At 41.3% G+C, this 11,060-nt stretch overlaps 2 protein-coding genes across 3 annotated transcripts; both read right to left on the bottom strand.

Moving 5' to 3' along the window:
* Positions 1 to 366: 366 nt before the first annotated feature.
* LOC133639386 (anaphase-promoting complex subunit 11) lies at positions 367 to 5,345 on the bottom strand. Of its 2 annotated transcripts, none has more exons than XM_062032655.1 (3): positions 4,772 to 5,002; positions 4,541 to 4,659; positions 367 to 820 (listed from the first exon to the last, which is right to left on the bottom strand). In XM_062032655.1, exons 2-3 carry the CDS (start codon positions 4,647 to 4,649, stop codon positions 675 to 677), a joined length of 255 nt encoding a protein of 84 aa, XP_061888639.1. In that variant the 5' UTR covers positions 4,650 to 4,659; positions 4,772 to 5,002; the 3' UTR covers positions 367 to 674. The 2 variants fall into 2 exon arrangements, with proteins under 2 accessions (XP_061888639.1, XP_061888638.1); XM_062032654.1 differs by lacking the exon at positions 4,772 to 5,002 and adding an exon at positions 5,013 to 5,345 and having other exon boundaries at positions 368 to 820.
* A 1,309-nt stretch (positions 5,346 to 6,654) lies between these two features.
* On the bottom strand, positions 6,655 to 9,503 carry LOC133639247 (protein phosphatase 1 regulatory subunit 27-like). The gene is made up of 3 exons (XM_062032424.1): positions 9,290 to 9,503; positions 9,071 to 9,221; positions 6,655 to 9,002 (listed from the first exon to the last, which is right to left on the bottom strand). The coding sequence occupies exons 1-3, from the start codon at positions 9,501 to 9,503 to the stop codon at positions 8,879 to 8,881; spliced, it is 489 nt and encodes a 162-aa protein (XP_061888408.1). The 3' UTR covers positions 6,655 to 8,878.
* Between the last annotated feature and the right edge of the window lie 1,557 nt (positions 9,504 to 11,060).

Below are 11,060 nucleotides of genomic sequence, written 5' to 3'. Positions count from 1 at the left end.
CGCACGTTAACAGTTAGCATGCTAGCAATTGACTGACATTAAGATAGTACGTACACTTCTTTAATAAAAAATAAGTTAATAAATTATTTATTTTCCCTCATTATTTTTCAGCATTTACACATTGAGAGTCACAATGCAAGGAGGCAACGCTTAAATGCATTATTTTAACGATCGAGTCACTATTGCATTGGGTTGAACACAAAATGGCCGTCAGAAAATGTAGCGCACATGGGTTGCAACCATGTGACCTCGAAATGCTTGAGTTTTTCTGGAAGGGATGACAAATACCCAACAGCACTGGTTTACTCAGCAAGCACCTCTGCAAGCGGTTAATTTTGTGCTTGATTTGGCATGTGAAAATTAAATTCAAAGAGCCATCTTTAATGAAACGTCAACAATTTATTTGGCTCCAGCAAGTCAAAAAACTCCATAATTTGCCAAATTCAGTCCAAACTTGCCAGGTCAACACCTGACAACCACCTGTGTTGACCAATGGCTTATTTACCCCAGCCTGCAGTGCCCTCTACTGTACAGTACAAACACATATTTGGCTCGGATAACTTATTTTTCAAATGAACTACACCAATGCCTTAGACGTCCGCTTCATTTCAGTTGTGTCAAGTACATGTATGAAAAAAAAGCTTATTTACAATCATACCAACAATCAGGTGTGTTCATTCTTTAAACTTCCACTCCTGCCTGCACATGGGACACTGCTGCTGGACCTGCTGAGAGTTGAGCCACTTCAAGATGCAGTGCATGTGAAAACAGTGGGAACACTGACCCCAGACCAGTGGACAGTCATCCCCAGGGACCTTACCTGCAAAACAGATTGACAATTGTGATGGTACAGCTATTAATGGAAAAAATGTGTCTAGGGGTGTAACAGAACCTGTATTGGGAATGAGATTTTTAGTGCAGAAAATACGGTATTACCATTTTAATTACCAAATTTTTCGGAGTATAAGTCGCACCGGCCGAAAATACATAATAAAGAAGGAAAAAAACATATAGAAGTCGCATTTTTTGGGGAAATTTACTTGATAAAACCCAACACCAAGAATAGACATTTGAAAGGCAATTTAAAATAAATAAAGAATAGTGAACAACAGGCTGAATAAGTGTACGTTATATGAGGCATAAATAACCAACTGAGAACGTGCCTGGTATGTTAACGTAACATATTATGGTAAGAGTCATTCAAATAACTATAACATATAGAACATGCTATACGTTTACCAAACAATCTGTCACTCCTAATCGCTAAATCCCATGAAATCCTATACGTCTAGTCTCTTACGTGAATGAGCTAAATAATATTATTTGATATTTTACGGTAATGTGTTAATAATTTCACACATAAGTCACTCCTGAGTATAAGTCGCACCCCTGGCCAAACTATGAAAAAAACTGCGACTTATAGTCCGAAAAATACGGTAAGTTACTTGTATCTAATGCAGGGGTGCCCACACTTATTCTGCAGGCGAGCTACTTTTCAACTGACCAAGTGGAGGGGATCTACCTCATTCATATAAATAATTTATATGTATTTATTTATAAAAGACGTTTTTGTTAACAAGTTAAATGTGTTTAATGATAATACAAGCATGTTTAACACATATAGATTTCTTTCTTTCATGAAGACAAGAATATAAATTAGTGTATTACCTGATTTTGATGACTTGCATTGATTGGAATCAAACAGTAGTGATGATAACGTCCACATTTTCAAATGGAGGAGAAAAAAAGTTCTCCTTTCTGTCCAATACCACATGAAAGTGGTTGCTTTTTGGCATCTTATTAGTCCAGCTTCCATACTAGTTTTTATCCACTTGACAAGAAATACATTGGCGGCAAACTCCGTAGCTTGCTAGCTTGTGCACGCTAGTTTTCTGAGACTCTTATTTTGTTAGAGCAGGCAGGATGAAGCAGGGCTTTTATTGTGAAGACAGGAATTGTGCAGTCGCGTCTTTAGAGTCTTGACAGCAAGTACGGCGCGTGAGTCTGTTGAAATAAAAAATGTTTCTCGCCCTCCTCTCTGTCATTTTTTCTTAATAATGATCTGGCAGCAGCCAGCGTCATCTCACAAGACCCTCGGGTGCCATGAATGTGACGAAAGTGACGTCTTATTGAAGATTGCTAATTTTGAGGTCTATTTTTTTAACGCCTGGCTGGCGATCGACTGACACACCCTCCACCATCGACCAGTAGCTCGCGATCGACGTAATGGGCACCCCTGATCTAATGCATTTATGACAATTATTAAGGGGGCTATAATGTTTTGAAGTTCATTTTTCAAAATGTTGATCACATACACTATATTGCCAAAAGTATTTGGCCACCTGCCTTGACTCACATATGAACTTGAAGTGCCATCCCATTCCTAACTCATAGGGTTCAATATGATGTCGGTCCACCTTTTGCAGCTATTACAGCTTCAACTCTTCTGGGAAGGCTGTCCACAAGGTTGTGGAGTGTGTTTATAGGAATTTTCGACCATTCTAAGGCCTGGCTCTCAGTCTCTGTTCTAATTCATCCCAAAGGTGCTCTATCGGGTTCAGGTCAGGACTCTGTGCAGGCCAGTCAAGTTCATCCACACCAGACTCTGTCATCAATGTCTTTATGGACCTTGCTTTGTGCACTGGTGCACACAGTCATGTTGGAAGAGGAATGGGCCCGCTACAAACTGTTTCCACAAGGTTGGGAGCATGGAATTGTCCAAAATGTTTTGATATCCTGGAGCATTCAAAGTTCCTTTCACTGGAACTAAGGGGCCAAGCCCAACTCCTGAAGAACAACCCCACACCATAATTCCTCCTGCAACAAATTTCACACTCAGCACAATGCAGTCCGAAATGCACCGTTCTCCTGGCAACCTCCAAAGCCAAACTTGTCCATCAGATTGCCAGATGAAAAAGCGTGATTCATCACTCCAGAGAAGGCGTCTCCACTGCTCTAGAGTCCAGTGGGGACGTGCTTTACACCACTGCATCCCACGCTTTGCATTGGACTTGGTGATGTATGGCTTAAATGCAGCTGCTCGGGCATGGAAACCCAATCCATGAAGCTCTCTGCGTACTGTACGTGGGCTAATTGGAAGGTCACATGAAGTTTGGAGCTTTGTAGCAACTGACTGTGCAGAAAGTCAGCGACCTCTTTGCACTTTGCGCTGACCCCTCTCTGTCAGTTTACGTGGCCTACCACTTGGTGGCTGGGTTGCTGTTGTTCCCAAACTCTCCCATTTTCTTATAACAAAGCGGACGGTTTACTTTGAAATATTTAAGAGTGAGGAAATTTCACGAATGGATTTGTTGCACAGGTGGCATCCTATGACAGTTCCACGCTGGAAATCACTGAGAGCGGCCCATTCTTTCACAAATGTTTGTAGAAACAGTCTCCATGCCTAAGTGCTTGATTTTATACACCTGTGGCCGGGCCAAGTGATTAGGACACCTGATTCTGATCATTTGGATGGGTGGCCAAATACTTTTGGCCATATAGTAGTGATGGGTCCGGCAACACCGATGCATCGGCGCATGCGTCGAGCTCATAGAGCGATACCCTGTGTCGGTGCGCGTATCGCTTTTAGAAAGTCACGTGACCGAACACGAGCTGTTTTGGTCACGTGACCGCTCATGAGCTGTTCTGGTCACGTGACCGCTCATGAACTGTATCGCACTGACGCCTGCGCGCCAAACTGTGTTTATTAGGAAGCGGCGCAATGCGTGTTGTTGACGAACACCATTAGGGCCGCTTGTTGTCACTGTCACTCAAAGTTGCATTTCAAAATTACACAGAATAAATGTGTTTATTTTGTTTAGAATTCAGATGGGTTTGATTTGGTGCGCGGCATATATTGGCTGTGCGGCGCACGGTGTGCGCGGAGGACGCTTGAGCACTGCGCATTTGCGCAGGCGCGCACCTTAGAGGGAATGTTGCTCACAGGGCACAGAGGAGGCGTCAGTGCGATACAGTTCGCGTATCGGTCACGTGACCAAAGCAGCTCATGATCGGTCACGTGACTTTCTAAAAGCGGTACGCGCACCGACACAGGGTTTCGCTCTATGAGCTCGACGCATGCGCCTATGCATCTGTGTTGCAGGACCCATCACTACTGTTACTAGAGAAGGTACAGGAATGACGGCGTGGCGAAGTTGGTAGCGTGGCCGTGCCAGCAATCGGTTACTGGGGTTCAATCCCCACCTTCTACCATCCTAGTCATGATACATGTTCACATTATTTGACTGTATCTAAAAAAGATAAAAATATATTTTTATTTAAATGAAGATATGAAATAATCCTAAATGAAATACAATGACTAGGTTTATATTATTGTATATACTAGGTCATAAAATCAGTGTCAGTTGAGTCGGTCCATAGGTTGCCTGTAGGGATTTTTAATGTCCAGCAGATGTCAGTATTTAGTGACACAGTATCGACACAGTATCAATACAGTTTTGCAATGTGTCGAAACGCTTCATGAGGCCTCATCAACCCATCACTACCATATAGTGTACCTAGGAGATAAGTGCATACTTACATTCAGGACAGCAGCCATTAAAGGCCAGTCTGCAGATACCACAGTTCTCATCATTAGCCACCCACAACCAGGACGCGACCCCGTTCCATTTCTTCACCTTCACCTTCATCCTGCACGTCCTGAGGGACAAACAGTCAACATTTTATTATTAACAACAACGTTAGCCGGCAATGCTACTACACGTACAGCTAACACATGTATGACTTTTGAGCTCTTAGCTACTTCACCCACTTGTCAGCGTTTAAATCAGCCTCACACTTTAGCGTTTATGCTCCTTCCAAAACAACATTTATCCAGGTTTTCCTTTGGTTGGCAAATCCATGTGATGCTAACGTTTCTTCTTGCTAGCAGCTGATAGTCGTGTCTCCAATAAAGCACACTACAGTATACTTCAATAAGTATACTACGTACACTTCAATGAGTATACTATGTACACTTCAATAAGTATAGTATGTATAAAACGTGTACTTACTTCCTGAGTGCGTCAATCTTGATCCCAAATTCATTACTGTCGTTTCACGCTTACCGGAAATGAGGACGCCAATTTTTACCCGCTTCTTCTTCGACGACTAGCTAGTAGCACCCCGGCGACGTGCCGACCAGGTAGGGGCATGTTCCCGCTAAAGGCCATGCATTTGATGTATATTGGAAATAAATCATAACTTGATTTATATGCGGTTTGCTACTAATTTTCCACATTTTATTGTTTTAGTTTAACTCTGTTATTCCCCCAGTGTGCAAGCGTATGCGTTGCAGCACTTTGCCCCCACTAGCTTGTCGTAGGCACTGGCGACAGCCGCCATTACTTTACATTAGTCCCGCCTCTTCCGCCACGTGACAAGCTCGTAACTAGTTTTTTATTAGTATTTTTACAGTACATAAACAGTAACAAATGTAACAAAAAATCGATTTTTATTTTATTTTATTTATTTATTTTAAAAAAAATATATATATATTTTTTAAATTAATCAATCCAACAAAACAATACACAGCAATACCATAACAATGCAATCCCATTCCAAAACCAAACCCGACCCAGCAACACTCAGAACTGCAATAAACAGAGCAATTGAGAGGAGACACAAACACGACACAGAACAAACCAAAAGTAGTGAAACAAAAATGAATATTATCAACAGTATAAATATTAGTTACAATTTCAACATAGCAGTGATTAAAAATCCCTCATTGACATTATCATTACACATTTATAAAAAAAAAAAAAGAACAATAGTGTCAGAGTGGCTTACACTTGCATCACATCTCATAAGCTTGACAACACACTGTGTCCAATATTTTCAAAAAGTTAAAATAAGTCATATTTTTGGTTCATTTAATAGTTAAAACAAATGTACATTATTGCAATCAGTTGATAAAACATTGTCCTTTACAATTATAAAAGGTTTTTACAAAAATTAACTACTCTGCTTGCATGTCAGCAGACTGGGGTAGATCCTGCTGAAATCCTATGTATTGAATGAATAGAGAATCGTTTTGAATCGGGAAAAAAATCGTTTTTGAATAGAGAATAGTGTTGAATTGAAAAAAAAACATCGATTTTGAATCGAATCATGACCCCAAGAATCGATATTGAATCGAATCGTGGGACACCCAAAGACTCACAGCCCTAATAAACAGTCAATAACAGCATGCCAGACGAGATAAAAAAAACCTGCGATTGAAAGTGTAACTTTAAAAAAAAGCAAGCAATAAAAAAAAAAGGTGTAAAGACTTACAGCAAATAAGTCTAAAATAACATGAAAGAGATTTTTTTAAATTACTTTATTGCAATGGTTTCACAAAACTATATAATGCAGTGGTCCCCAACCACCGATACCGGTTCGTGGATCGATTGGTACTGGGCCGCACAAGAAAAAAATGAAATAAAAATAATAATAATTTTTATTTCATTTTATTAAATCAACATAAAAAACACAAGATACACTTACAATTAGTGCACCAACCCAAAAAACCTCCCTCCTCATTCACACAAAGGGTTTGTTTCTTTCTGTTAATATTTCTAGTTCCTACATTATATATCAATACAGAACAATACAGTCTGCAGGGATACAGTCCGTAAGCACACATGATTGTATTTCTTTATGAAACCCCCCCCAATTACAAACTTACATACTCAATCTTTTTTTTTAATTACAAAAATAACTTTTGGCAGGCTATCAGTTATTTGAAAAAAATCGTCACTCTATTTCTCATTTAATGATTGTAATTTCTCATAAAGGGTGCGTTCTAATTTATTACTTGCACTAGCTTTATCTTGAGAGATTTTCATTATTTCCATTTTTCCCCTTTATAATTTCTTCTCCTTGTAGGAAAAGTTGGCACACATTAGCTTGGGGGCAGCAATGGAAGTAAAAGTAGTACAGCCTTGGAGACATAATTATATTATTTTCTTAACAATGTGTACTGACAAAAGTTTTTTTTTTTGAGACACAGCCACAAAGTGGTAATTGCCACACAAAAAAATGGCACCTGCAAACCAAAAATGGCACGTCTTAGTGTATTTTTAAAAATTATTTATTGTCATGTTGAAAAATCAGAATTACATCCCATATCGAATGTTCTCTACTGAAAAATCTGATTCCGAATCCTTGTATCGTTACACCCAAGGCTGGCGCACCAAATTCTAGGCTAATACTCTTATATTGTTCAAATCAGTAACCGGTAGTAAAACTCCTGCTTTTCTCATGGCCCAAATAGTTCACAGTAGCACTATACATAATCACAATACCAGGGCATCCAGTGAGGGGCATTTTGTACTCCCTCGTCCCAGGAAGAATGCTTTGCGGAAAACTTTTATTTATAGATCTTTATCGCTCTGGAATAACCTGCCTTGAATTCTCACCAGCATTGAAAGTAAACAGGTTTTTAAAAAGAGAGTAATATTTTATCTGAGTTTTTAAATTAGTTTGCTCATTGATTTGTTTGGTTTTATATTGTGTAGTTATATTAATATGGTAATTATTATTCTGTGACTGTAAATTGTTTGCTTGTTTTTTATTGATGCTTTTATTTTTTTTATATATTGTGTAGTTATAATTATATGCTCTACTGGTAATTGTATTGAATTGTGGACCCCAGGAAGACTAGTGGGTTGTTGAGGCAACCAGCTAATGGGGATCCTTAATAAAAATCAAATCACTAAAATACAAATTATTGCATGAACTTGGTTGAGACCAGCTATTTAAAAAACATGTAAAAACCTAAATTAGATGTTGGACTTTCTAAAGATATATATCTACAACATATCTACATAACCACTCAACCAAAAAAAAAAAAAAAAAAAGTTAGTTGTCCTTTTCCCCCCAAAAAAGTGCTAACAAATTCACTATAAAGTGGCCAGAATATGAATTTAAATAATCATATAACCTGTCATTAGTCACTTAAATAGAATTACAAATCTGTCATGTTTTCCTTTACTTCATAGTGTAAAGCAGTGTTTTTCAACTACTGTGCCGCGGCGCTAGTGTGCCGTGAGATACAGTCTGGTGTGCCGTGGGAGATTATCTAATTTTACCTATTTGGGTTAAAAATGTTTTTTTGCAAACCAGTAATTATAGTCTGCAAATTATGTGTTGTTGTTGAGTGTCGGTGCTGTGTAGAGCTCGGCAGCGTGTAATACTCTTCCATATCAGTAGGTGGCAGCAGGTAGCTAATTGCTTTGTAGATGTCGGAAACAGTGGGAGGCAGAGTGCAGGTAAAAAGGTGTCTAATGCTTAAACCAAAAATAAACAAAGGGTGAGTGCCCCTAAGAAAAGGCATTGAAGCTTAGGGAAGGCTACGCAGAACGAAACTAAAACTGAACTGGCTACAAAGTAAACAAAAACACAATGCCGGACGACAGCAATGACTTACTGTGGAGCAAAGATGGCGTCCACAATGTACATCCGAACATGACATGACAATCGACAATGTCCCCACGAAGAAGGATAAAAGCGAAGCAGATGCGGGAAATAACGCTCAATGGGTACAAGAAAAAGGAGGGGAAGAAGAAGCAGGTAAAAATTGTGACTTGAGGACAGTGTACTTATTGAAGTGCACTGATGGACGTATTTCATGTGAGCCACAACCTGTGTCTTGTCCACCTTCTCCAGTATCATGTCAAATTAGACCAAAGTGTTGGTTGAAAGTCACCGCAGCATAAAAACCAGAGCTGGTTCCTGGAGGTCTACCAAAGGATGCAGCCAGCTCCGTCTGGCCTCCTTTCGTCGGGCGTCCGCCGTCGCCTCCTCAGTCGAGGCAGCTCTCCGCTTCAAGATGCCGAACTCGTCGGGGCTTCACCGCCCGTCTCCGAGTCGAGAGACGGAACCTCAGAGCTTCTCAGCCGTCGACGACCGGGCCGAATAGGTCCAGCAGTTCCTTGTTGTCTGGCTCGATGAGGTCCGAGGGCTTCTCCATGTTGTCGTTTTCCAGGTTTGGGTCGGCGCCAAGGGAGAGAAGGTAGCTGGAGGAAAAATGGACCACGTTACTGGCTGTCGGTATCAGGAATGTTGGGAGTGTGAAGATGCTCACCGTGCGATGTGAGGGAAGCCGTCACTGCACGCCATGTGAAGCGGCGTCCACCCTTCCTCGTCCCTCTGGTGGATGTCTGCTCCGTAGCGGACCAGGAGCTCCACACACTCCAGGTTCCCGGACAGAACTGCCTCATGGATGGCCGCCATACCTGCGCACACTTATGTTAGCGACCATGTCAACGCACCGTCTTCACGTCAGACCAGAACAGGCCGGTACCGGAGGGGTAGATGGTGTCCAGGCGGACTCTCTTGGCGCGGATGAAGCATTTGATCCTCTCCAGCTCACCGTGCCGTACATAATCTTGGAAGACGACGTCGTGAGAGAAATGGACGCTGCGGAGGCACTTCTGCGAAGCCGAGCTTCTGTACTTGTCCCGGGGGAAGGCGCCCAGTCCCACAGTCTGAGACACAGGGTAACTGTAGTACTTCATCCTTCTGTCAGATCCCACGGAGAAAGTCGCTGTTCTTTAATGTTCCTTCTGTCAGATCCACTCACGTTCTCAGGATGAATCAAGAGTGGTGCAAGACCTCCCTCTGCCTCTTTTTATACGCCCCGTCAGGCTATTTTAGGAGCGGTCAGGGTTCCTCCCTTAACCGGTCACGAGCCGGGAGAATCTTCACGTCCTCAGCAGGTGGAGGAGGATCAGATTTAAAGGAGACTCCCGGGTCACTCACGTTCAGATGCGATAGCCAGGATGTTGTTCTCATTTGAAATGAATGTCTTCAGCTTTCGTCATCGACTATTCAAGAACCAAAATCATAGATAGCAAAATGACGCACCAAGACACGGTGACCCCAAATATTGTTTGTGGCCCCAATTTGCTCTTTAATATATCATTATTATTATTATGACTGGACTCCTGAAGGGCTCCCACCCCACATACACACACTCAGTATGGGGGACCGGTACTTTTTAGAGGCGGTATAGTACCGAATATGATTCATTAGTATCGCGGTACTATACTAATACCGGTATACCGTACAAACCTAGTACAGTTTCCATTTTCTTGGATTATTATCGTTGTTTATCAATAAACTAAAACCTGCTTTGGAATCAAAAGTCAAAGTGACAACTTCAAGTCGTTTGAACTGCCAGTTTTTGTTGTTTTTAAGGTGTATTACCGCAAATGGAAAACAAAAAATGACAGTAATAATCTGGCAGCTCAGATGGCAGAATTAAAAGTGTTATTGTTTTCCCATTTACCGTAATACGTTGTAAAAACACTGTATATTTCAGTTAAATTCTGGTGAATGAGTTGCCATTTTTTCCCTGTAAAATCTACAGATGTTTATTTTTTAACAGTTTACATAAAAAATATTCTCAATATTCAAATGCATAATTCATATTTGCCGTTTGATGGAAGCCCTCACTGCAATATGGCCCCTCAATGACACAGCTGTTTCACATGATACATCATATAAAATATATTAGCAGCGGCACAGGGGACAGTGTGTGTGCCTCACAATAAGGTCATGGGTTCGTTCCACGGGGGCTCAGGTTCTCCCCGTGACTGCGCCGGTTCCCTCCCACCTCCAAAAACATGCACCTGGGGATAGGTTGATTGGCAACACTAAATTGGCCCTAGTGTGTGAATCTTGTCTATCTGTATTGACCCTGTGATGAGGTGGCGACTGGTCCAAGGTGTACCCTGTCTTCCGCCCAAGTGCAGCTGGGATGGGCTTTAGTACACCCCCCAAGAGGGGGACAAGTGGTAGAAAATGGATTGCTTCAGAGCAATTTATGGATTGTTACTTATTTTTTCACTTTTTGGAGTGGATTAATATTGGGCTGTGGATTACTAGATGGCTGAAAGGACAGTTAATTGGTCGGGACTCTGGAGTAAAGCAGGTCCACTTCAAACCGACACTTGCTGGATTATTAGTGTGCTCGACATGACTGACTTTTGAGGCGAAGACAGTGTCGTGTCACAAAGTTGTGGGGTGTTGCTTCCTTATTTGCAATTATTCCAAGCTGATGACCTCCATCT

The sequence above is a fragment of the Entelurus aequoreus genome, linkage group LG22 (genome assembly GCF_033978785.1).
Source record: "Entelurus aequoreus isolate RoL-2023_Sb linkage group LG22, RoL_Eaeq_v1.1, whole genome shotgun sequence".
Taxonomy (NCBI): Eukaryota; Metazoa; Chordata; class Actinopteri; order Syngnathiformes; family Syngnathidae; genus Entelurus; species Entelurus aequoreus.
The sequence above is the reverse complement of the archived record's forward strand: the minus strand, read 5'-3'. Positions and strand labels throughout refer to the sequence as shown.